General features: G+C 45.4%; 5 protein-coding genes across 13 annotated transcripts; 2 read left to right on the forward strand and 3 right to left on the reverse strand.

The window, feature by feature from the left end:
• The first annotated feature begins 190 nt into the window (after positions 1 to 190).
• Positions 191 to 2,797, forward strand: LOC117864184 (PTI1-like tyrosine-protein kinase 2). Its single transcript, XM_034748206.2, has 5 exons — positions 191 to 448; positions 812 to 1,469; positions 1,547 to 1,679; positions 2,044 to 2,130; positions 2,214 to 2,797. Exons 1-5 carry the CDS (start codon positions 304 to 306, stop codon positions 2,328 to 2,330), a joined length of 1,140 nt encoding a protein of 379 aa, XP_034604097.1. The 5' UTR covers positions 191 to 303; the 3' UTR covers positions 2,331 to 2,797.
• On the reverse strand, positions 2,587 to 7,923 carry LOC117864182 (CMP-sialic acid transporter 4). Of its 3 annotated transcripts, none has more exons than XM_034748203.2 (16): positions 7,656 to 7,923; positions 7,043 to 7,272; positions 6,551 to 6,667; positions 6,248 to 6,304; positions 5,869 to 5,946; positions 5,379 to 5,423; positions 5,161 to 5,220; positions 4,717 to 4,839; positions 4,533 to 4,610; positions 4,314 to 4,383; positions 3,896 to 4,003; positions 3,642 to 3,775; positions 3,495 to 3,571; positions 3,271 to 3,316; positions 3,116 to 3,179; positions 2,587 to 2,885 (listed from the first exon to the last, which is right to left on the reverse strand). In XM_034748203.2, the coding sequence occupies exons 2-15, from the start codon at positions 7,211 to 7,213 to the stop codon at positions 3,129 to 3,131; spliced, it is 1,215 nt and encodes a 404-aa protein (XP_034604094.1). In that variant the 5' UTR covers positions 7,214 to 7,272; positions 7,656 to 7,923; the 3' UTR covers positions 2,587 to 2,885; positions 3,116 to 3,128. The 3 variants fall into 3 exon arrangements, with proteins under 3 accessions (XP_034604094.1, XP_034604095.1, XP_034604096.1); XM_034748204.2 differs by having other exon boundaries at positions 7,043 to 7,286; XM_034748205.2 differs by lacking the exon at positions 7,656 to 7,923 and having other exon boundaries at positions 7,043 to 7,643.
• A 2,693-nt stretch (positions 7,924 to 10,616) lies between these two features.
• LOC117864298 (uncharacterized) lies at positions 10,617 to 13,194 on the forward strand. The gene has a single exon (XM_034748346.2). It carries the CDS (start codon positions 10,927 to 10,929, stop codon positions 12,913 to 12,915), a length of 1,989 nt encoding a protein of 662 aa, XP_034604237.1. The 5' UTR covers positions 10,617 to 10,926; the 3' UTR covers positions 12,916 to 13,194.
• Positions 13,195 to 13,403: 209 nt separating this feature from the next.
• On the reverse strand, positions 13,404 to 15,804 carry LOC117864299 (phosphoglycolate phosphatase 1A, chloroplastic). The gene is made up of 11 exons (XM_034748347.2): positions 15,477 to 15,804; positions 15,313 to 15,380; positions 15,128 to 15,220; positions 14,971 to 15,042; positions 14,805 to 14,876; positions 14,581 to 14,640; positions 14,444 to 14,496; positions 14,221 to 14,318; positions 14,036 to 14,135; positions 13,781 to 13,884; positions 13,404 to 13,693 (listed from the first exon to the last, which is right to left on the reverse strand). The coding sequence occupies exons 1-11, from the start codon at positions 15,751 to 15,753 to the stop codon at positions 13,587 to 13,589; spliced, it is 1,104 nt and encodes a 367-aa protein (XP_034604238.1). The 5' UTR covers positions 15,754 to 15,804; the 3' UTR covers positions 13,404 to 13,586.
• Positions 15,805 to 19,019: 3,215 nt separating this feature from the next.
• Positions 19,020 to 24,210, reverse strand: LOC117863296 (protein NRT1/ PTR FAMILY 4.6). Of its 7 annotated transcripts, none has more exons than XM_034746945.2 (7): positions 23,909 to 24,210; positions 23,017 to 23,129; positions 22,157 to 22,503; positions 21,832 to 22,049; positions 20,527 to 20,967; positions 20,314 to 20,432; positions 19,020 to 20,196 (listed from the first exon to the last, which is right to left on the reverse strand). In XM_034746945.2, exons 3-7 carry the CDS (start codon positions 22,242 to 22,244, stop codon positions 19,383 to 19,385), a joined length of 1,680 nt encoding a protein of 559 aa, XP_034602836.1. In that variant the 5' UTR covers positions 22,245 to 22,503; positions 23,017 to 23,129; positions 23,909 to 24,210; the 3' UTR covers positions 19,020 to 19,382. The 7 variants fall into 7 exon arrangements, with proteins under 7 accessions (XP_034602836.1, XP_034602835.1, XP_034602834.1 ...); XM_034746944.2 differs by having other exon boundaries at positions 23,012 to 23,129; XM_034746943.2 differs by having other exon boundaries at positions 23,228 to 24,210.
• Between the last annotated feature and the right edge of the window lie 1,394 nt (positions 24,211 to 25,604).

The raw sequence follows: 25,604 nt of genomic DNA on the forward strand, positions 1-25,604 counted from the left end.
AAATTCAAGCCGGGATGTCACGGCCGGGACCTTCACGTCGTCGCTGGCCCGCCCCGTTTCCCGCCGGGTCTGGGAGCTTTGTCTACATCCCCGTCGCTCCTGCATCGCTGCCGTCCACAGGACGAACGCGGCTGGAAAAAACTTCAGCGAAACCGTCAGCAGATTCCGTGCGGTACATAAGCGGACAGCCGGCCACCACCGGTCGTTGCGTCTCGCTCAGAACGCAGGAGTGACTTTCCGCAGCCGTTCTGAGAAGAGTCCGGGCTCGGCGATAAGAGCGAGCGAGCAGGAGAGCGGCCGGCGATGGGGCGGTGGTGGGCGAGCGCGAAGAGAGTGTTCGGCGACCGCGAGGACGGCGAGGACGGCGATGATGGCGGGAGCGTCGGCTGCTTCCCGAGGATTGCGAGGAAGCTGTCTAGGAACTCGTACGCTTACACGCCGGATCCTGGTACGTTTTGTGTGTCCCGTTCAGTACAGTTTTGGATGCAACAAGTTTTTTTTTTGTTGGTCACTATTTTTGTTGTTCTTTTGCTCTCTGATCGCTTAGCTTGTATTAGGATTATCCTCAACTCCTCATGACTTGTGAGTCAGCATAGAGAAAACTCAGCGTTGATTTTTCTTTTTTGTTTTTCTCTGTGTGTGTTCTTTGCTGTGCTCTGAACTGTGATGACTACTGACACGGCAAGTTGTGAAGATCCCCTCCCTGTACACGCTTGTATTGTATTCTATCAAACACATTGCGATTCAGCATCTCGATTGCCTCTCGGTGATAGTGTTCTTACCGGCTTTTTACCTTTGATCATCGTCTCAGAAAAAGGGCAAGGCGGCGGCGGCCCCGAGGCGGAGGAGGTGGTGACGGTGGAGGTGCCGGAGGTGCCGCTGCGGGAGGTGAACGAGATCACGGCGTCCTTCTCGGGCGAGAAGCTGATCGGCCAGGGCTCCTACGCCAAGGTGTACCGCGCCACGCTGCGGGGCGGCCGCCCCGCCGTGGTGAAGCGGCTGGAGAGGCCCTCCAAGCACGCGTCCAACGTCATCTTCCTCAGGCAGCTCTCCGTGGCGTCGCGGCTCAACCACGACAACTTCGTCCGCCTCCTTGGCTACACCATCAGCAACGACCTCCGCGTGCTCGTCTACGAGTACGCCACCATGGGCACCCTCCACGACGTCCTGCACGGGGACAGGGAGGTGCTGGGGCAGGCGGCGGAGCAGGGCGGCGCCGGAGGGAGGCCGGTGCTGAGCTGGATCCACCGCGTGCACATCGCGCTGGACGCGGCGAGGGGGCTGGAGTACCTGCACGAGACGGTGCGGCCGGCGGTGACGCACAAGGACGTGAGGTCCACCAACGTGCTGCTCTTCGACGGGTTCAGGGCCAAGATCGCCGACTACAACATGTTCAGCCAGGCCGCGGACATGGCCAGGCTCAACCGCTCCACGCACACGCTCGGATCCTTCGGCTACCAGGCGCCCGAGTACGTTGCCTAGCCTGGTCTTTGCGTGCTGGTTGTTGGGGTCGGGTGGTTTTTTATGGCTTGGGGTTGTTGTTCAGGTACGCCATGACGGGGCAGATGACGGACAAGAGCGACGTGTACAGCTTCGGGATCGTCCTCCTGGAGCTCCTGACGGGGAGGAAGCCGTTGGACCGGACGCTGCCGCAGGGGCAGCGAAGCCTGGTGAACTGGGTAAGGGTGTTGTGCCTTGCTCCTGTTATGAAATGCTCCGTTTGTAGCTTGACAAAATCAGGATGAGGATTTTGTTGGGTGTCCTTCTAGGTAAACCACCCAAACAACATGGTTACGACTTGCAAAGGTTGACCAAAACGCTCTAGTATGAAAATGGAACGCTAGACCAAATAGACATGATTTCAATCGGCTAATGGTTCCTACTTATCAACCATCCCCTCGGTATTTTTCACACCTAACTAGCTGAGAACCAAAAGAGATACTTTCATAGACCCCAAGTGGAAGATTTAGCTGGCATTCAGTCACATTGATCGAAATGAAGTTAACAACGTCTGATGATTTCTTGGTCATGTTGGTGCATCAGGCAACTCCAATGCTGACGGAAGACAGGGTTCAGGAGTGCATCGACCCGAAGCTTGGCGATCAGTATCCTCCTGCCGGAGCTCTCAAGGTTTTTGTTCTGTCCGTAGGCTTGTGAATCCTTTTCGCCATATCGCCATAAAACCTAACCGGAAACCTGGATATCCCCTGCAGCTCGGGCGGATCGCGGTGCAGTGCCTGCATTACGACCCCATCTTGCGGCCGTCCATGGGCACCGTCGCCCGCGTGATCAACTACGCCGTCTTGCGAGACCAGCAGGGCGTGGTCTGATGGCCGCCCGTGTGAAGATGCCAAGTTTTGCCGCCGTCGTCCATCGATCACTGTAGCTACGAATCCATTCGTGCATGTCTTTTCCTATGCTATGCAAGCTAGCCATGTTTGAGTATATCTGCTGGCAGTCTATGGAAGATGGCCAGAGCGCCTAGGGTCATGTATGAAAAAATGGGACCGTGTGTAATAACACTACATTTTTTCCGAGAATAACAATGTGTGCAGGGCAAAAGAAACTGAACAGGGACCGAGCTCGTCGGTAAATCAGCAGGTACTATTGTAATGGTAACAACGATCATCGATACAAGTAGTATAGCATTTTGCCCCGGAAAATAGGGGAAAGAATAATTGTATGTAATACACATTACATTAGTTGTGTATAATAAGGCACTAACTACTGCCATATGTTGGCCCCTAAGCTGAGGGTATAAAAAACACAAGAAAACAGAGGAACAAGGTGGCCTGAACTGCATATGTATGATATTTCTTTTGCTTATAAAGTTTACAAGAGCATTTGTTCTACTCTCGGCAAAAAAGAATCTCTTCTATACCTACCTGCAGAACCAAATGAAAACGACTTCATCAAAATCCTTATGTAAGAGATATTCCTATGTAAGTTTAAAAGTTCACTGCTAAAAGACTTTGGACATGTTGATGGATTGTTGTACCAGCATAGGACCAGATCCAAACTCCTCCATTTTTGGTTTATATTTATCAGTGCCATCAAGTTATCGTTTACATGTAGAATACCAGTGTCTCTTACACAACCAAAAAGCTATATGTACCTCAAATAGAATCTCAAATTGGCAACAGCGGTTTCCTCTCATCAGTTGCGCTAAGATGGCTTGCCTGAAACCATTGCCAGCTTAGAAATTAGAAACTACCTCCATAAAGAAAACTGTTAATTCTTGATATGTTCATCAAGCAATGAGTCACTTACATCGTCAGCAGCACCAGCAGTCATATTTACAAAAGACGACTCGGATCTGTTAAACAGAAATCGTCTTATTAGGCTAGATGTCAGGAAATATTTAGTGGACATCAACAGCACATGCTAATTTTAGTTATTATGCTGTGCTCCTTTAACATCCAAAATTTACTTGGTAGCAACTGAGCTAACCAAGAGAACCAATAAAACAGTTATTATTTTCTCAGTTTCTTTACCTATGATTTTGTGCATCTCCCAGCTCCACTGTTCCTGCTGTTTTTTCATCTTTGACCTTGGCTAGTGGAGAGAAAAACTGAACAAAAATAGCACTTATATAAGTTGAGTTGTGAGAAACGAGCTAAAGAATAAAAAGCAACAATTACCTGGTGCATTGAAATAAATACAATTGAGATGCCTAGAAGAAAGTTAACAGTCAAAGGTTGTCCCAAAAATGCAGCCGAAGCTAAACCAGTAAAAATTGTGGCAACTGTTGATGAGTACTTCTTCAAAATAGTATCTGCAATGTTATCAGTCGACCATTCAGAAGTATGAAGTTAGAGGACAATGGACGAAAAAGATATAAGGATTGAGAAACTAGTATCATAAAAGTTAGATAGTTGAGTTATCTTCCGTTTACCTGCATACTTGAAGAAGAAAGAGGAGAGAATGCCTTGTGCCGCATTGTTACAAATGAGAAACATCGTTGCCCTCGAATGCCCTCGAAGGATATCAAAACTCTCTGGACCTGTAAACAAAGATGACATATACATAATATACCTTATACTGCAATAAACAATAGTCATAAACAAAATATAAACAGATGACTCTCGGTTTCCAGGCACCACGCAATGTACCGGTCAATATACAAAGCTCTAAACAGCTGCCTATTCTAACTTCCAAAGCACTACTGATAATCCGACCTGGGTACCCTTGCTTACTAATGGGAGGACCATATTTTAACCTTGGCTTCCCATATATAGTCTACAAAACTACAGTGGTAATGTGTAGCAGCCTTAGTTATCAGTAGGAAAAAAAACTTCACCTAAGATGCTTACCTTGAAATATGACAGTCCCTAAGATGCCAAGGAAGTTGAAAATTGCACCATAACCATATAAGAACAAATTCTGCAAATTATGTATAGAATTAGTGGACTAAAGAGAGCATGGTCAAGAAATTAAGAACAGAACATTTTCCAGAAATCATGCTTAGTTTCTGTATCACCTGAAGGTAAAAGTTAGGCAAGACAGCTAAACTAATTTAAAAGAGAAATAACCTGAAGGTAGATGCTTGTATCAAACTGGCTTTTTAGAGCATACTCATTGTAGACTGATGCAAATGATGGGACAGTGACCTAAAATTTTACAGAAAATTCGTGTACATGAGGTTCTGCATCCAACAATTGTTCAGGCATCTGAAGAAGATAAATGAAAAAATGAAACCAATCTGTACAAACTTACAAAAATTAGTGTATATGCATATGCAATAGCGGTGACTGGAAGACCAAAAGCATTGGTGCCCGCAGGTATGGAGCGAAGTTGATTGACACTGATTCCAATAAGTAATAGGGCAAGGGCTTCCCACTGGTAGTTGTAGGATAAAAAAAAGGAGGGTTAGACATTGCTGAGGTGATTTTTTAATATTAAAATAGTACAGAGGTCATGAAAATAAGTTAGTGAAGGGGAGGGACACAAAACCTGAACAAAAAAATGGATCTACTATATTTGTCATAACTCATAAGAAATCATTTAGAGCTATACTAAAGCAATGTAAATGAGACAACTTTTTGGCTGTGTACAAACAGCTGAACATAGATTATGAAATTACCATCAAATTATCACAGTAATATGTGTTCTCACTCAATGAAAATGTAGTGATAGCGACAATGCTGACATCAGTCTTACCTGAATTATAGAGAATTTTCTTCTCATTACAATTTTTAGGAGAACAGCAATGACCAGCACCTAAATTGGATGTCAAAGAGTAACGATATTAGCAACCTTGTTTTTTCATGCATAGAGAATTAGATGTGCGTACTCCCTCAGAGTGTGCACAGATGCACATGTACTCACACATGGTACAGGACAGAAACATGTGAACATGGCAGTACAGTAACAAGTACCTTCAGGTTGCTTAGCATCTTCACAGTTGCAGGGTTGAAGTATAACTGCATTGGAAGTACAAAACAACATCATACAGCAAGACCGAAAGCTACTGAAGACAATACTGCATGTCTGTCTATGAATTTATACGTAACAAGATATGCTAGACTTCATATTATAAAGACAGATGAACCTTAAAAAGTAGTACATAAAATGTTTTATTTATATATTGCCATGCCTTTCTCTTTATCCCTTGTTGAGCCATCAAAAAGAATCTTCAAGAGATAAGTCACAAGAGTACACTAAAATGGTACTAGTATCAGTCACATAAGTTGCCAGAAACTTTTTTTAAAATAAAAAGTGCATATTTTATAGAAATAGTTTAATAAAGTAGATAAAAAAGTATAGTATGGTAAGTTCTAAATGTCTAGCATTCAAAAGTGTTTGCTCCAAAAAATACAGGCGTACCCCACAAGTGAATGACATCACAGCCAGTTCAATGAACTTTACCTGCATGATAAACTTTAGGTAGTTGTTGATGGCATATAGGAGAGCAGGAACAGCTAAGAGTACATTACTACGAGCTGCCTACACAAGAAAACATTTAAGAACCAAATGATCAACTGTCATGGCTCAAAATAAAAAAAATACAGAAATATGAAGCCCAGTTCCATAGATAAAACAATACATCTAGACAATACTGGGAAAAAACCAGGAACTAGGACAGAAAAATAACAAAAAATTGAGCAATGCTTCTCTAAAGGAAATTCAAATGAATAGAATAGAAGCAAAAAAGGTCATAATTGTAGTCGAAAATGAGAACCTGAAATCAAGTATCATATATGAGCACGAATACATGTTGTGCTGTTTCTTTGACAAGATAAATCACCTGTACAAAGGTAGAAAGCGACAGGAGCGGCTTTTCCCCCACCTTTTGTTTTCTAGACTGAAAAATAGAAGTGTAATAAAGTTAGGGGAAACAACTAAGCAGGAGAAAAGCTACATCGAAGTCATCAAAAGTAATCGACTGATGTGCCACTGGTCTACTGCAAATAGGTAACTTCTTACAACACTTTCCAACCCCCACACACCAAAAATGAAAAAAGATTGATATTTCACAGCAGGCCTGTACACACCCAACAAGAATAAAAGTACCTGCCCTTGAGGAAAGCATGAATGAGCGCAAACTAACCTGGATTATTAGCATTATAATGGCAAAAATAACTTTTGCAACCTCTGTCAGAAAGTTAACGCTGATAGGACTGAACTGAAACTTCCCATCAACCTTAGACATGAAGACTAGGATAGGCTGCAAAAGAAAGATAACTATTAGCAAAGTTGTAACAGTGAGCATATTACAAGCTGGTACATGATTGGCTGGATTAACTATATACAGGTAGCTAGAGGATTACTATTTACTTTCAAAGTAGCTTACTCATATGATATCTACCAATAATTTCAAGCATAGCCAAACGAGTAGAATTATCTGTACTCGTTTCCTGCTTTAGCTTTTCCTAGGGAGCTTTCAAACTATTTTTTCCTACAGGAGATTTGTTATATCCAAACAAGCATATAAGTTGAATTGTAATGCACGGGATTTTTCCTAGGATGAATTCAGTCAGGTTTAATCCATGATTTAATTAATTGGGCATGAAGTCATAAACAACTAAGGAGAGTGAACCACCTGGAGGCCGACCAAGATGCAGTCCCCAGACACGAGAAGGACATTAAGGGCATGGTACTTGGATGATATCTTGCTACGGTGCTTGTCATATGCCATCGACACACTCCTGGGGCTCGGAACAGCCACATTAGAGCGACAGACGCTGCATTCCAGCACGCCATTCCTCTGCATCTCCTCCAACCGATCAGGATCAGCAGCCCCACCCTGTAGCTGAGGCCTCTGAACAATCCCTGCAGCCAAAACACTTCAGCGAACTGATTACTAACTGGGAGTTTCCTCTAAGTTTCACAGCATTTTAGCTAGTTCATGCATTAAACGCATGAATTTCATCAAAACGTATCATTATCCTGAACACTGAAAACACAAACGGCAATATAAGCAGCCCTCAGGATTCAGCAACTAGCTATCCACACCAGATCACCGAAAATCAACAGCGCCAGTAACTCAACGTACATGGAATAAAAATCACGCACAAAGCTAAATCACGATCATATGCAGCTACCGCGCCCTACCACCTCTACCGCCCAATCAGCCTACAAAAAAAGTAACTCCAAAAATCGCAGAAACAAGCCGAACAGCGAAGAGATCTGAGAGCTCGCTGGAGAGACTGTACCACAAGCTCACTGAAGGTGCGGGAACGCGGGGGCGGGATCTCGCGGATCTAGCCCCGCCTGTCCGGTCACCGCGCCGCGCGCGCGCGCAGCGAATCCCGCTCGGCACAGTCGAGTCGGGCTCCGCTACCGGCACGCTTCCCGCTGGCGCGCCGCGCGGGCCGGGCGGGCGGTGGTGCGGTCGGGCGGGGAGCGTCGGCGCGGAGATCTCGGGTGCGGGGTGGAGGGGGAGAGGGGGGTTGCGAGCGCGGTGGCGGTGGCGCGGGAGGGAGGGGGGGGGGGGGGGGGGGGGGGGGGTGTCGAGGTGGGGCGTGGGGGTCTTGTCGCGATTATTTATGTTTTCCTCGTGGTCTGGCGCTTTTTCGCTCGAGGGAAATGCTTGGAGGACCCTGCGTTTTACACGTTTACGCCTTTTTCCGGAGTTCATGGATAAAGAAAATATTTGTACTCTTTCTAAGAAACGAGGTACGCACCGCGTAAATTATTAAGGAGCATTAGGTTTGCTATTATCCTTACCTGGATTTTAAAAGCCAGCAATTAATATTTGCTATACTTGGCGTCTCTACCTTTGGTTTTATTCCAAATGAATCGCATCTTTGCCGATTTGCAGGGCGCTTTTTATTATCTGCCATTTATAAATACGAAAACCTTGCTCATTTTAGCATATGAAGTAATTGTTATGAGTTGGCACCAATAACATCATCACTACTTACCTTGAGCACTTCACAGTTCAGAGCACTGATAAGCGGGCCTCTGAAAAGACAATAACCATTGTAGAAATAAAAGAGCAAATGTACTCGCTATAACATGGCAATGTCAGTCCCTAAAATTGACTCAAAACTAGTATCTGGGTAAATACAACATAGGAAGGGGAGGGCGATGCAAAAGAGGATGCACGCGCACGTTTCAAGCTTGCGCGTGTTGTCCGAGCGCGAGTCCTTGACGTCTTCGCGGTTCTGGGCGAGTTGGGTGCCCAGTCGCTTTTGGCCGTCGCGTTCCACGGACAATTTGCAGCTCGTGCAAGCTACTGGCACTTCTTTTTCTGTGACCTGTACACCTTTTGAGCACGTTGCCGGCGTTTCATTTGAGATGTTGCCATGTTAGGTCCGGGTCCAAACACCAAACAGTGAAACACACCGGAGGCGGTGCTGGCGCATAAGAATATTCTTAAAGCGTGTTTGATTCTTAAGCTAAAGTTTAATCCTTATCATGTCGAATTTTCGGATGCTAATTAAGAGGACTAAATATGAGCTAATTATAAAATTAATTACATGGATGGAGACTAATTCGCGAGACGAATCTATTAAGCCTATCATGGACTAATGATAGGCTTAATAGATTCGTCTCGCGGATTAGCCTCCATCTGTGCAATCGGTTTTGTAATTAGTCTATATTTAATATCTAAACATTCGATGTGATAAGGATATGTGGAACCAAACAGAGCTGTTTTGCCTCTTTTCTGTTGCAAAGAAATCGTTACGATAGTATTACGCCCATCTAAAAGCTCATCCACTATGTTATTTGCCGTTTCCTGTTGTTGTTTTTTAACCGAGGGTGCTTACCAGGGGCGGATCTAGGGCTCGGGCTGCTCGGGCTGTAGCCCGAGCGAGCCCATGTAACTCTTTTAACATATGTGGTATTTAATAAAAAATTATGATCTCAATTAGAGAAAAGGAGGTGCAGGTTGCGTGAATCAGCAACTTAGTTTGAGGTGTTACGACCATTTTTTGCATGGACCACCGGCCACTGATGTCTTATGCTTGCACAAATGAAAATACTCCTAGTAGTACCTTAGTAAAGAATAGTATCGCAATATACACAAATGAAAATACCCATGATACCTTAGTAAAGAATAGTATCGCATATAAGGGTGGTAATAGATCATGACCCTTATGCTTCCTTCACAGTTCAACTCATCTCTATCTATCTTTAGCTCAAAATCATATACTCCCTCTGTTCCAAATTATAGGTCATTTTAATTTTTTAGATACATAGCTTTCGCTATGCACTTAGATATAGTGTATGTCTAGATGCATAATAATATTTATGAATCTAAAAAAGTCAAAACTATCTAGAATTTGGAACGGAGGAGTAGTGATCCTTGTTGAGCCCATTCTTAAATTTGTTAGGCTAAATTTACCACTCATAATCACGTATGCATATATGCCATGGCGAATGTTGACGTTTTCTTTTTAAAATCGTTCTTTATCATCTGGTGGGGGGGGGGGGGGGCGTTCAGGGATGCAAGCTGTTTAGGATTATCATCTTTTTTTGTGTGTGTTGGGGGCGGGGGGAGTAAAAAAACAAAAGTTCCCTGGGATACAAGCTGTTTTAGCGCAGCGGAAATAGAGACTCCACTAGAGGTTTAAACATGGGGTGCAATGTTGTTTAGTCAAGATGCAGGTCAATAAAGAATTTCACCTCGAACACATAAAACTTTAAATGCCCCCTTAGAACAACGAAAAATTTGAAGAATTTTAGAGGATCGGAATCATATAGCCTTTAGGACATAGGATCGAGTTCCTACAAATCCTATACAATTCCAATTGAATGATTAGTTCCTTAGGAATTTTAGAGAAATTCTACCAAGGTTGAATCCCATAGTAAAATTGCTTTATGTCACTCTCATTGAATTCCCATGTTTATCTAATGCTCCATACAAATAGTCATTTTTTAAATATCGTGTTTTCTAACATTTATAGGATTCAGGATTTTTAGTACCTTTTATAATTTTATCATTATCATGCGTTTGGCGTTCCTAGAGTTTGTGCAAACCATCATCTTTTTAGATAGGCTGCAGCTTGTGTGCCAATTGGCGGCTGGGGGCCTGCGGCCTGCAGGAGGGCCTGGGCCAGGCAGGCTTTTGGGTTCGACCGGCCCGCGACTGCCGCGAACGGCGAAACAGTCTGGTGGACTCCGGAAGGAGCCCGTCGCGCCCAGAACAGCAAACAAACTCGCCAAAGAAACAGAGGAGAAAAGGGGAAAAGGAACCCAATCCTAGGTCACGCCGCCCACCGCCCACCCGCACGCCACCCAAATTCCCGGCCCTTCTCGCCTCCCCCCGCAGCCTACGACGGCGACGACCTCGGCGGCAACGGCGGCGGCTGTGGCCTGAGCAGAATCAGCCGCGGCGTTCGCGCATTATCCGTCCTCATCCAATCCAACCAGGCCCAGCGGAAGGGGAAGAGAAGGCGAAGGCGGGGGATAAGTCAACCGGCCCACCTCGCCGCCTGGTCGGGCGCACTCGCCACCGCCGATGCTGAGGCGCCGGCCATGGCGTCGGCGTTGCTCTCGTACCTGCAGGCCCTGTGGCCGTTCTCCGCCCTCGTGAGGGAGGAGGACGACCTGCGCGCGTCGGCGCGGTTGGTCCGGGCGCTCTCGGTGCCGGAGGAGACGAAGCAGTTCGTGCTCGCGCTGCGCGAACCGCCGCGGGATCGGGACGGCAGCGGCGGCGTGATCTACATCCTCGCCGCGCAGAACCTTTCGGAGCAGTCCGCGTCGGACGCCGAGCGCCTGATCAGGGAGGTGCGGCCGGGGGCCGTGGTCACCCAGGTCTCGCGCGCGGCCCTCGACGACGTCCGGATCGAGGAGGACTGCCTGTCCGGCAGCGCCGGCGGGGGCGTGCTGGTGCCGGCGTCGCCGTTCCAGGTGATCAAGAGGTGCGTCACGGAGAAGAGGAGCAAGGACCAGTATGTCAAGGCGGCAGCCTGCCAGGTCCTGCAGGAGATCTTCGGGGTTGGGTTCTACGGCCATCTGCTTGCTGCCAAGAGAGCAGCAGAGGAGACGGGTTCGTGCTTTCTCTTGCTTGAGTCTCCGTATGAGAGGAATTGCAGTGGCAATGGGGCAGGCAGCCGGGATAGTGCCGCAGATGATAGTTCAGCTCAGCAATTACAGGCTAGCTGCTCGCTCCCTCGCAGTACCACGGATGATGAATCAGGTTTGCACTTGCAGGCTAGCTGCTTGGTCCCCAGGAATGCCACTTCAATTGTAAGCTCCCATGGTAGGAAAATATGCCTTATGGATGATAATGGAGGACAACTCTTGAAGTCGCTGGCTCCAAGTCTCGGTTTCTTGATGTCCGAAGCTATCACTTCCAATGCTGCTACTGAGTGCAGACCATCTGAGTGCAAGCCGGCTGACGGATATGAGGCTCCACCGTTTGCTCAATCTGTCTACCCTTTACTTGCTGATCTTTATCATATATTTGTCAATATTCCATCGATTGGGAGGGCTATGGCTTCTGCTCAGGAGTTGCTTAAACAAGTTCATGAGGGGGAGCCAATCAGCAGCGATATGCTATCCGATGTGTACATTTTTAGAATTGCTATAGAGGCTCTCAGAATGGGTTTAAACAATGCAGCAAGGTGTCAGATTGATACCAGATATAAACATGGTTCAGAAAAGCTGGAGTTTTCAGAACTCCAATCTGATGAGAAGTGCCACATTCTTCTTGTGCAAGCTCTCAGGAGCCAACTAAAAGAGTTTGATTCTGTGGTGGCTATTGTTGATGCAAGCTGCTTAGCTGGAATAAGGAGACATTGGAACACTCCTGTTCCTTCAGAGATTACTCAATTAGCTAGCAGGTGCTTCAACCATTATGGTGATGAAAATGATGACAATATTGAGCTACCTTCACCAGGCAGTACTGATAAAAAAAGTTGGATATCTGAGAAGCCTGTGGTCGCTGTTGGTGCAGGAGGTACAGCAATTTTGGGCTTTTCATCATTGTCAAAAACTGTTCAGGCTTCTGCCTTCCTTAAGCTGGCTCCGTACAAAAGTCCAGTAGTTCTAAAGTATGGACTAATGCAGCTGCAAAGACATGCTGCCATTGTATTAAGCAAGATTCTGCCTCATGGGTTTGCTACTGCTGGTTCAAAGGCATCTGCTCTACAGTTCACGGCTTCAGCAGAGAAAATCCGAGCAGTGGCTCACACTATAATATCATCAGCTGAGAGAACGAGCTTGTTGGCTATGCGGACTTCATTCTATGAAATAATGCAGAAGAGGCATAGACAACCTTTCAGAATAACTCCTTGGGCAACATTTGGCTGCAGCATGGTTGCATGCGCTGGTCTCGTGATGCATGGAGATGGGATTGAGTGTGCAGCTGAGGTGGCACCTTCTGTTCCTATGATTGCATCTCTAGGTCGTGGCCTTGAGAGCTTGCGTCTCACATCACAGGAGGTGAGACAAACAAAGGGCCAGAATCTGAAAGAAGCTATGCGAGCTTTAATGAACAGCTTGAAGAAATCAGCAAAATAAATGGCCAGCACTTTACAACTGGAGCTGTATAGATTTTCGTCATGCAATTTTGGAACAAGACTTAATTATCATGAACTGTAAAGTGCATTTTCTTGTTTTGCTGAGATAGTGAAATTCTCAAGGTTTTTGTGCTTGTGCGCGATGCTAGCGCGAACTTAGGGAGCACTTGAGCTAGATAAGTTTGTTTTTTTATTGACCTTCTGTACATACATACAAGATATAACACTGTTAACACATTGATATGAATGGCAATATAGTTCGAATAAGATTCCTATGACTTATGGCACGTTTTAGTGAAATACTGTGTGAAATATTGTCAGAGGTGCCATGGACAGAAGCCTTCATGATATCTTTTAAGTTCACAAGCGACAGAATATCCTTTTTAGGTTTTGTTTGCAAACTTATCAACTTTGTGCTTATCCTTGTTTTCTTGATTTGTTTATGCTTTACTTTGTACCTATATGCATTTTGTTCGAAGCAAAAAAAGATTTTCAATGGAGAATTCAGAGTAGTTTCTTGGCATCTTTTGAGATGTGCTTCACTGTTGTTACATATTAACATTTTTCTCAGTATTACACAATAATGTGAAAAACAAAACCATCCTTTGTGTTTTCTTATTTGCTAAAAAAATGGTCGATGCTGCCTATGCAAAAGTAAGGTGGGCTCGCCCTTCAGACAGTTGCTGCTTTGAGGGTGAGAAAATCCGAAATTTGGTTTGTGTAGAAATCTGGCTGGATCGAGTTGTCGGGGCTCTGTAGTGTCTGCAGGGAAGTCACACCTGCAAAAGACAGCCAAGCTCAATGCTAATGCTGATGTTAAATTAAAAGGGCATATATCAGAGTTAGGACTGAAGAATTGATGAAACCTGATAGAACAAGGAGCGTCTTGCAGCCTCCGTTTTGGCCAAACAGGATATCAGTATCCAACCGGTCACCCACCATGCATATCTGGGATGTTGTGATTCCGAACCTGTTCGCATAGGTGAAGGAGAAAGGTAAGAATCTGAAAACTTGCAACCAGTTGTAAGATTTGCGCTTAAACAACTACACACCCTTCCATGAACATTTTCTTTTTCTAAAACTGAACATAAGTTGAGACTTTGAGACAGTAAGCCTCTTACTTCTTTGCGAGGTAGTCCATCATGAAAGTGGATGGCTTCCCGACAACGAGCGGTTCTTGTTTAGTTGAACCAAGAACTGCGCCGACCATCGAGCCACCACCTGATCCAAGACCAAATATTTCATAACTTGAACAACTGGTATGTTTCTGCATAGCATATAGAAAATGTGCAAATTGCTCACTAACCTGCCCATTCTTGGGCATCAGTAAGATGAGTGACGGCGTCCCTATTTGTTGCTATGAAAAGGCAACCTGGGTTCTCACGGATGCATAGTGTCCCGTACCTAGAAATGGTTGGCAGTATAAGTTTACAGGTGCTGTACGATGTTTAGTATGAAACCTTATACAAACATCAAGAAAGAGAGAGAGCACAGTAACATGTAGGTTGCAGCAATGCAAAGAGACTTACTGAACTTTGTAGTAGTTAAAATAGCGATCAAATCCTACCACAACTGCTCCCACCTGTAAGAAACCCAAATTGTTCGGCATGAGTACCAGTTCTCACTACATACCACACACTAAAACATGAAGAAGGATCATACATACATCTTTGTCATGCTCCATGTAAAAACCAGGCTTCAGCTCTATCTTCTTGTCTCCATCTGTCTGCAAGACGATGAAATCCAAGTTGCGGAAGTTTGTATCCGGAGTAAATGCTGATGTGCATGCTATATTGGCTCACTGACATTGTAACATGCCAGTAAACTTCTGCCTATACAACTGCTAATTTCTCAGGAATTTCATTGAAAAGAGCACTCTGTGTTACTTACGGGTCCGCCGAGGTGCTGAAATCCAGCCAGCTCCAGCTCCTTCAGAATCCCTTCCTCTCCGATGACATACACCTAAACCGCCCAAAAAACAACGTTATACTTCGCGCGTAGTTCGTACATAATCATGAGAAACACTTAACTATTTTTTTTGAATGATTCGAGGTACCTTCTTGTCCTTGGGAAAATCGATGGACTGCAGGTACGCTGCGGCTGCGAAGGATGAAGCGAAGATCTCTTCCTGCGCAGCGATCCAGCCTCATCAGTTAGCAGGAACTGGTGATCAGCAGAATCAGTTCATGGCAGCAATAACTGAAGAACCGTACCTCGTCGACACTCAGCCCCAGCGTCTCAAACTTCTTGCCGTACTGCTTCCTCGACTTGGTGGAGTTGTTGGTCACGAACACCAGCCTCTTGCCCTGCAAAACCGCAAGTGCCAACAGCTTCAGCAAATCACGAGGAAGCCGTGAGCTTGAGTTAATCGGCAGGAGCATTGCGGTCCGGGACGGACCTTCGATCGGAGAAGGTCGAGCGTCTCCGGCACGCCGTCGATCAGCTTGTCTCCCTTCCAGATCACGCCTGCGCGGCACACAAAGACAGAACGCGCGCGAATTTAAGCGAAGACTCCCCCACGTAAGAAGCCGGGTGCGGCCGATCGATGCCGCACTCACTCACCGTCGCAGTCGAAGATGAAGGTCTCGACGGAGTCGATGAGCGCGTCGGCGTCCTCGAGCTTGGCCGCCGGAGCCGCCCCCGCGGCGGCCATCACGGAACGCCTCGCCACGCCGCGGTGCGGTGCCGGTGACGCCGCCGCGGCCAAGGACACCGGCCCGCCGCGCCGCTGGCCGCTCTTCCCCAGGAACGGGGAGGGCGCCGGCGCCTGCGCCGAGGAGGAGGTGGAGGAGGAGGTGGAGGGGAGGAATGTGGGGGACGCGCGAACCTGGAGCAGCATCGCTGCGGCGCGCTCTGTTTTTATCGGGATGGCGTTTTGTTCGTGCGCGCGTTTGCCCGACAATGTTTGGTCTTTAGCAGCGATTCGCTTGTTTTCTTTCGATTGGTTTTCTGGGGGGCCCTGATTTGTGGCTGGGAAGGCGCAGGGGAGGGATTGGGGTGCGGGCGAGTATTGTGTGTGGCTGCTGTTCGAGTTCAACGAAATGTTATGTGAGGCAGTGAGGCCCAGGTGAGCTCCCGCTGGTTGCCACGGAGAGTTCGTGTGGCCGATCACTGGGCTTAAGGTTAACTCTGGGAGCCTCTTCTACATCGCTGACACATATATGGGACCGAGCGGTGGCCGAGACGACGATGCTAGCAACGGAGGCCGATGGTAGCGCCATGGTGCCGAATCAGGGTCCTTGTTCCACTTCTTACAAACACACCATGTTCTATAAATCATAATCAAGACACATCTGCTGCCACTCAAGGTTGCTACTTCGAAATGGCGGCATCCTTTGTTCAAGATCATTTTGCAATCGTCGAGTGCCGGGGATTACAAGATGTTGGTCCGATCAGTCAGCTGAATACAATCGAACACCACTGCATCAACAGCATACGGCAAGATACGGCAAACTCGACTAATCGATGGCATGATGAACCGGACGTACTTCTACTCGCGGTTGCACAAGTTTAAGGCGAATCTTGATCGACCGACGGCTCATCGACGATGCATAGATCCTGCCTGTAGGCATATTTCTTCGCCCAGTACAGGTAGTTCAACAAGGCAATCAATCCGACAACAGTCACAACCCAGTAGAACAGGTCAAGACGGCTGTTGTTCAATCTTGTACCCTCGAGGCTCCAGCCACCCCTACATGGTGCCCATGCCTAGTGGCCATGTTCGCTGCTTTCACTAGCAAAGTGGCCAGCAACGACGCGAGCCCTATCTGACACCAGAACAATGCTGTGGCGATGGACTTCGTGGGTGTTTGATACCGCCCGCTAAAGTTTAGCACCTATCACATCGGATGTTTGATACTAATTAGAAATATTAAATATAGGCTAATTACAAAACTAATTGCATAGATAGAGTCTAATTCGTGAGACGAATCTATTAAGCCTAATTAGTCCATGATTTGACAATATGGTGCTACAGTAACCATTTGCTAATGATAGATTAATTAGGCTTAATAGATTCATCTCGCGAATTAGCCTAGCAATTAGTTTTATAATTAGCTCGTGTTTAATCCTTATAATTAGCTTTTGAATATCCGATGTGACACTGCTAAAGTTTAGCCCCTAGCATCCAAACACCCTCTTCATGCCCCCTAGGCGCCTCGCCGTTTGAAGAACTCAAGGAGCCCAGGAAACGACGTGACATTTGACACGCCCAGCAGGAAGAACTGAGGCACGAGCCGATACATCCAATATTTTGTTGCATGTTTGGTTGCTAGCCACACTTTGCTATAGCAAGAGTGGTAAGTTACAGAAAATGTGGCTAAGAAATTTGAAGCCACACTTTACCATGCTAAAGAGAATCTTGTCACATCTTTTGTCTCCGTGGCATATGGAGCTCAAAAAATCTTACCAAAAGTTACCAAAGGTTAGTTGTTCAACTAAACACCTACCAACTTGGTCAAACTTGCCTAAAGTTAGATGTGGCAAAGTGGGGTAAGGAACAAACATCCTCTAAGTACACACAATTTGCATCTCAACCCCCTATTTTGCTTGGCGGTGATCGTTTCCGTGGCGACGACCATGGTGGCGGCGGCAACATAAGGAGCCGGCGTAGGGGCGTGCGCCGCGACGGAGATCTTCCCCTGCAAGTTTACCCTGCTAGCGTCACAACTAAACCGCTGTCTCCTCTCACTCTTCCGAGATGAGATCACCGCATTTCATGGATAGTTTGACGATGGACACTCAACGGTTTTGAAGGCGGAGATGTCAGGAGCGGCTAGCGGAAGGCGATCTGGATACTCGAAGAAAATAGCTCTGCTGAATTACAGTACACTCTAAGATGGGGATTGAGAATGCCAAAGTCTGTAGAAAAATCACGGTATGGCACAATGGTGCTGCTAACATGGCATGTTTGATGAATAATTTGGTATGAGTCGTGTAATGTTTAATGACTTAAACCTGGTTGCACTCAAGGCTAGGAAGGCTGTCCACGTCCATATCCACATCGCCATAAAAGATTTCAGCCGGCGGATCGAGCACAGACGGCCCAAATCGTCGAAGAGAGGATGTGGATTTTCAAAAAATACCCTGAACTTTGTCGAAATCGAATTAGCAGTCCAAAGGCCCCAGAATTTTTTTTAAAAAACCCTCGAACTTTGTCAAGATCCAACATGCAGGCTAAGGTTGGGGAACATAGGTCTGGTAATTTTTCAAAAAACACCCCAAACTTTGTCGAAATCGAACCAGCAGTCCAAAGGCCTCACAGAAAATTTTTCAAAAAACCTCCGAACTTTGTCAAAATCCAACCTGCTATCTAGATACAGATAGCCCCGGTAAACTTTCAAAAAAACTCCGAACATTGTCGGAATCGAACCCGCCATCCAAGACTTCTCACACAATTTTCTTTAAAAAACCCCGTACTTTGTTGAAATACAACTCACAGTCCACAGACCTCTCTCATGCAATTTTCTAAGAAAATCCTCAACCTTTAACGAAATCACCTCGCCGCCCAACCCGCATGTAATATAAATAAAGATGTAAAAAAAGATAGAGATGCAAACTGATAATTTATTAACTAATAAATTGACTGCCACTTTGCAAAATGAAACAAAAACATAGAAAAATGATAGAGATACAAATTGATAATTTGTTAACTAATAAATCGAATGTTACTTTGGCTTATATGATGCACCTAGACACTTTGAAACATAGAAAAATGATAAAAATATAAGTTAGCTTTCGTTGGCTTCGTTACAACCAAAGATATCCAATAAAAAAAAATAAATCTAGCAAAAAAAATACAACATCTTGATACGTGCATGAATTTATTTACAAGATACTTTTCAAAGTCCACTCTTTGATATTGCATAAATAGTGTGCTCCATTTAACCATAAAAATATAAATTCCAAACCAAATAGATGGAGGGCTATTTATGCGCGGCAACGTTGCGCGCTGTTCTAGTCAACGGTTTGAATCCCACCCCCCAAAATCCATATGGCCCTCCCGTGGATTGGAGGGGATCACTACGTATCCAAACAAGACCTCCTTGATTCCTTGAAAGAGAAAAGTTTATGAGATGCAACTCCTGTGTCTGGACACCTAAAAGATTGGATGGCTGCATTGGCATTGCTTTGCAGAACATACATTGAAAATCCATTCATTATGCAATATATTCAAGCTGGCACTTCAGCTCTTACCAATCTGACAGATTCGTGTCTCTGAACACCCACTTGCACAATACAAACTATGAAGATCGCCTTTGATAATAAGGATTTCGCAAATGTAAACTACTGGTAAGTATCACGGATGACATCCAATCCAATTAGCTGAATATACAATCAGGCAACAGAGCATGAGATTAGAGAACAGACACTAATCCATGGCGTGGTACACCAGTCACCAGAGCATAGTTATCCTGCCTTTGCTGTTGCTGAACTGAAGGAATATCTGAGTGCGAATCCTGTGATGTTTCAAGGTGAATCCTGATCGACCGGTGGTTCATTTGTGACAACGCGTGGATGGTGCCGGTAGACATACCTCTTGGCCCAGTACATGTAGTTCAAGAAGGCGAGCAATCCGACAACAGCCACAACCCAGTAGAACAGATCAAGACGGCTGTTGTTCAAGCTTGCAGCCTCCAGCCACCCTCCACGGTGCCCATGCCTGGTGGCTCTATTCACTATTTGCACCAGGAAAGTGGCTAGCAATGACGAGAGCCCTAGGACACACCAGAACAAGGCAGCCGCGATTGACTTCATGCCTCGTGGTGCCTCACTGTTGAAGAACTCGAGGAGCCCAGGGAACGATGTCACGTCTGACACACCCAAGAGGAAAAACTGAGGGGTGAGCCAAAATAGGGACATCTGCTCTGCAGCTTCCTTCCTCTTCCTCTCAACAACTGCTGCGATGACTGACGCAAGTATGATGGAGGCGAAGCCTATGCCGACACGCTGCAAATGAGTGATGCCACTGACATAGCCCGTGCGCTTCCGCAAAAACGGCACAAGGAACTGATCATAGATTGGAAGCATTACCATCTGGAATATGGTGGGGATGATGAACAGTGTAGCTGGGGAAACACGGATCTTGCCCAGCCTTGTGTTTGTCATGCCACCTTGCTGCACGGTGAATGTGAAGAGGATAGGGTTTGATACATATCCGATCATGGAGCTGACAAACAGAGGAAGCACACGGAGCACAATCTTAGTCTCCTCCACCTTTGTCGTACTGCAAACTGACCAGGCTCCATCTTTCCCACGGTTGATGTAAGCTTTGTCGAGGAATCTGACAAGATGCATGACATAGTTATAGTAGGATATACTAGAAACAAGGTAGTGCTCTCCACTCTTCCTAACCAGTAGACTGCACACAAAATGGTACGTGTTTTTCTCTGAATCTTACTTCAAGCTATTTGTTTCAGGGAGTACTTCAATAGAGCCTGGCTCAGCACTTCTTTCTTGTGCCTCTTCCAGTTTCTCCGGAAACTCAAGTCTCCTGTTTCTGAATGCGACCACAAGAACCTGGTGAGGCAAGATTGCAGCTAATCAATATTCACAACACAGTGCTCAATAATTGAGATAAGATATTATGGTCTAAACTAGTAAGGAGCACAACCTGCAGTATTCGAGTTAGAGGGCTTCCTTCAGGTATTTGGTTGCGGTAGAAAGGGAGACCAACAGCAACCACAAGCAAACCAAGAAGAATTAAAATGGCACACAAGCCAAATCCAATGTCCCACCCCTTGTCATTCTCTAGCCACACTATGAGAATCAGCCCTATAAAACCTCCAAAGGAGATCCCGAAGGTGTACCAATTAAAGAAACTGGATTGCTGGCGCGATTCAGAGGGATCTTCATGGTCAAACTGATCCGCTCCAAGGGATGGCATGCAAGCACGCATACAACCATCACCAAGTGCACTAATATACAATGCGGCGTACAGCAGGGTGGCATTCCAGCCATGGACTTCTTTGCAGTTGCTAGGTTCTGCTTCAATATTGCATGAAGGTGGACGGAGTGAAGGAATGTAGGCTTGCAGTGCAAGCAGTCCGTAGCCCTGCACAAGTGTGAGTTTATCACGATAACAAATACAGTGCATAAGGGTGATAACTGATAAAGGGTGTTAACTTGTGCACATTTGCTTAAGGACTGATAAAAAATTACGACTAAAATTTCTCTAAATTCAGGGGCTACTCTTTTTAATGGCTTTCAGAAGCTCCCTGTGCAGCATTAGTATTCAGAAAAATAACAGGAGGATGTTAAATTGTTAATGCAGGCCTTACTTGGCTAAGGTTAAGAAAGGAGATACCAACCTCTCGCTTACACCTGAACACAATCCATTTCTTCCAATATTGAATTAAGTGGGCTTTACAGCAAGATTACTGGAGTAGGCATACTTTATCAATCGAAATGTAACAAAACAGGACATAGTAACTCAGAGTTTTACGTATGAGCCGTTCATCTAATATATTTTGAGCCCATCACTGTTTTGGTTATGTAAACTTGTAGTTTATCCCCTCCTAGCCAGACCCCTGAAATCGTTTTACATGTATACCCAACTAGAAGTGAGCTCTGGAAAGGTACTTCAGTCTTCAGCACTTGCGCAAACTTTTCAGTTTACCTTGTGCACACTTTCAACAGTTATCCTCAAAAAAAAACTTCCAACAGTTTACATTAACATCAGCCAAATCAGATCCCCACAATCATAATTATACTATTCAAAAGCAACTGAATGCAAAAAATTGAATTAATATTGCTAATCAACTCTCTGGAGGTATTCTAGCATAGTTTTTTTTGTTTACTCATCTAATTGACATTTTTTTTTAAAAAAATTAAACCACGTTCTCTACTATCGTTAGTTCACATTTAGCAGTAGCAACAGAACATGAAAAATTCCTGTAGGCGATAGATGATTGAATACCAGAAACTCCAATGGACCAAAGAGAAGTATAGTTCTTGAACGAGTTATGTAAGAGTCAGAGAGGAAAGCCCCTATCAAAGCAAACCCAGCTGTGGCACCAAGGACATTAGTGACTGTAGTTGCAGAGCTCGAAACTCCCATATGCATCGTTCCATGGAGATAAGTGACCATATTCAGCATATTTGGGACATTCACGATGTTTGCCACAACTGTCAGAACTGAGAGGAGGAAAAAAGCGGGGATGAAGTTTGAAATTAAGAAACATTCATCCAGGAAACATGCCAGGGAAGATGGATGCAACAAGGAATTGCATATAGATACTTACAATATATAAACCATGCTGCCCTGACTCCTCCGTGCACCCCTCTATTGATGGGGTTTCCTCTCCAGTCCACAAAGCCTCTAATTGCCATGGTACTTATATCAAGATTTTGCCTTCTCCCTCTTCACTACTGGCTGCCTGCTGAGTCCCTCATATACGAGACGGGTATAAATAAACTGATGGGCATTCAAATCAAGAGGTGATACTGTGATAGCAACAACTTGGTCAAGCAAAATGTTTTCTTTTTCTTGCCTGTTTCATTCCATCCCTATCACAATCCCTGATAGTTGACTTCTACAACACGTCCTACTTGCTGCTGACTGAAATTTGGACACTACAACACATTCACACTACAGTGGAAAAAACAGGACATGTACAACGTGAGAGCTTGGAAAGTAATAATATATAGGAGGAATTGTATTCATCATGCCATCATTCTGAGTGCCATATTTTGTCACTTGACTGCGAAAGTGATAATTCGTTGATTGTTTTTAGTAACAGTCATCTGAAAAGCTGACTTCCTCTGGAAAATAGTGCAGCTTATGAACACAAAACACTATAATCTGAAAGTGACATCATAACTATTTATATGATAAGAATAACAAAATAAATTACTTGCTGGTTCTCTAGAACATATTCTTTTAGCTTTTAAAAGATAAAACCTAGAAAATAACTGATCATGGATCAACATAATTACCAGATGTTGACACACTAGCAGCAATAAGAAAATGAAGTCAAATGCAACCATCATCATAACATGAGAAGATTAGTCTTGAAAGCAAGATAATTTGTTAGCCATCTGCTGAATCAATCTTGCCAGACAAAAAAAAAAACGGAATACATCCTTGGTATGGCTACCTTACATCATAATCACCATGTGGAGTCCTTCACATATTGATTTCATGTAAAGATTATGGTATTATGCTGATATCTGGTTTGGTGGCGCAATGAACCAGCATTCACTTCAGGAATATATCTGAAAGTGATGTGAGGGAAATGAAAGCAAATCAGAAAGGGTTACAATTAGGAAAAACTTATTCAGTTTTCTATCATTTAAGTACAAAGTGAAATCACCTTTGCAATTTCTAAGCGACCTCAGGGTCATCAATATGGAGGTAGTAAGAACTAAGAAGGAAGGTGTTCTTACAGGTATACCAGCTTGCCAACATAAGTAGTAAAAAGAAATCCACGAATAGAAAATTATCCAAAGGCAGAAAACAAAGTGGGTTTCATCACAGCTGCTGCTGCTGTCACCATCACCTCCTTACCATAATTGATGACATAGTTGGATACGCTCAGAAGTCAGAACACATATATTTAAGAGAAGCAGTCACTGTTGACTAATAAGCCGCCCATATTACGAGTTGGACAAAGTATCTGCAGTTTTCGCAGATCCAATATGTGTACTATCTGATTTTCGTGTGCACTGACATGCCAAGGACAAGCATCCCAAGAATACTAGCTACCACCTGGACTTGGGTGATTGGGTTACATTGCAGACCATAAACCATCAATTTTCAGAATTATCTTACACTAGAGAAACTAGGATGTTTCCAGGGACATCGGGTATTTCACAGTATAGTACCTAACAGATACAATTCACACTACAGTATAACGAAGACACCTATTATCCAAATTTGTAGAATTTATGCTAGGGTTTGCATTTCATTATCCTCTGCAGACATTGGAGGGAAAACCCAGATGAAATTGATCTACTGATTGAGAAATACAGTACACAATGAGATGTCTGCATACTTGATACTTCCATTCTCAGCGCAGGTGGGCAGGGAGTGAAGGGAGTGGCCGGGAGCAGCATCTCCAGCGGCGGCGGCCGACCACTCGCCGTTCGTGAAGCGGATGCCGGCGCTCCGGATTTGTGGGAGCACGGCCCTCGCCGGAGTCCATCTGGTATGGCTCCTTTACAGAGCGACGCACAGAGGTGGAGGCGGACCAGCGCCGCAATAACGGCATTGTGGAAACGCGCGTGGAGTTCACGGTGGCTACGCCGGGGGTGCGCCGATGCGAGCGGCGTGGGCGCGCCTGAGCGTCGGCGGCCACGGAAATCAGTTCCTAGTTTTTACACATCAGCCCCTTAATCGCGATCCAACATTTTACATTTAACCCCTGTTATTTACGAATAGCTCCTAATTTGGATCGTGATTAATAATCGCGATACAACATTTTTCACATAAAACCCTATTTTGGATCGCGATTAATAATTGCGATCCAATATTTTTCATATAACCCCCTCGTTTTGGGTCGCGTTCAGAACTTCCGACCGGTAGCGTTCGACGGCCATGGCAGCCACCGCGGCGGAGAAGGGGGCGCTCGACAAGACTCCACGCGGAGTGCCCGCCACCACCACCACCTTCTTCTTCCACCTCCGGCCTCCGTGGCCGCCGGTGACCCATCGCTGCGAACCCGTACTGCTGTTTCGTGTTCCTCCTCTTCCTCCGATCCAGACCACCGGCGTCGTAGCCGGTTTGGCCGCCTGCGACACCGACGTCGGAGGCACCGACGACTCCTTCCGGACGGCGGCTGCACGGATTACAGCCTGTAATCTCGAATGCGATGGCTCTGTCTCTGTCTCGCCTCTGAAGTCTGACCAAGGCCCAGTTACCCAATCACGAAGCTTCATTTGGGGAGTCTATTATAGCGCCGCCGGCCCATTTGGGGAGTCTACCACTTGATATCCTTTTCATTTCTGCAAGTGTTGATTAGTAGAAGGGTTTGAAGAAGTGATCACTTGATGTTGACGGGACGGCACATTTATTTATGCATTTCAAGATAGCGATTGCTGCATTTGAAGAGCACATCACTGTATGGATTGATTGGATAGACGGGCTGCCAAACTGCTGCTGATCGATGGAGATCGAAGATATTTCTCGGTTACATTATATCATTACAATCATCTAGCATCCTTAGACAAAGTAAACAAAGATCATCAAAACTCATCATGATTCCGTGATCTTTGTTCTTTATTGCGACCGACCTACTGAATGCTGTTTGGCGGCTCATTTTCTGACGAACTGTCGCCAGAATCTGAGAGTATCGATGTGTTGCTGCTTCCTGGCGGCTGGCATATCTCCTGCCCCAGAAAGTGTTTGAGGCTCAGTGCCACCAGCTCGTAGGCTTGCAGCTTCATTAAGAAGCGATCAAAGGCTGAATGGAGCCGCAAGCTGTCCAGTCCAGCCAGAAAAGAACTGCACTGCTGGTGTCATCGGCTTTGAACTCGCCTCGTTTCTTGATGAACCCAATCTGTTTCAGGCGTAGCCCTGATCTGGCACTGTGCTTCAATTTCATCTGGTGTCTTCCCTTTTGCAGGTCTGGTGTCGCAATTCTCTTCTTTTCATTTTGCAGTGAATGGCAGAGCTTCTGCCGTTATTTACAAAAACAAAATAAAGGAAGAACCTAATCAGCCCACCGAAGGATGCTGTGTCCATGGATGCTG

Source organism: Setaria viridis, chromosome 7 (assembly GCF_005286985.2).
Source record: "Setaria viridis chromosome 7, Setaria_viridis_v4.0, whole genome shotgun sequence".
Lineage (NCBI taxonomy): Eukaryota > Viridiplantae > Streptophyta > Magnoliopsida > Poales > Poaceae > Setaria > Setaria viridis.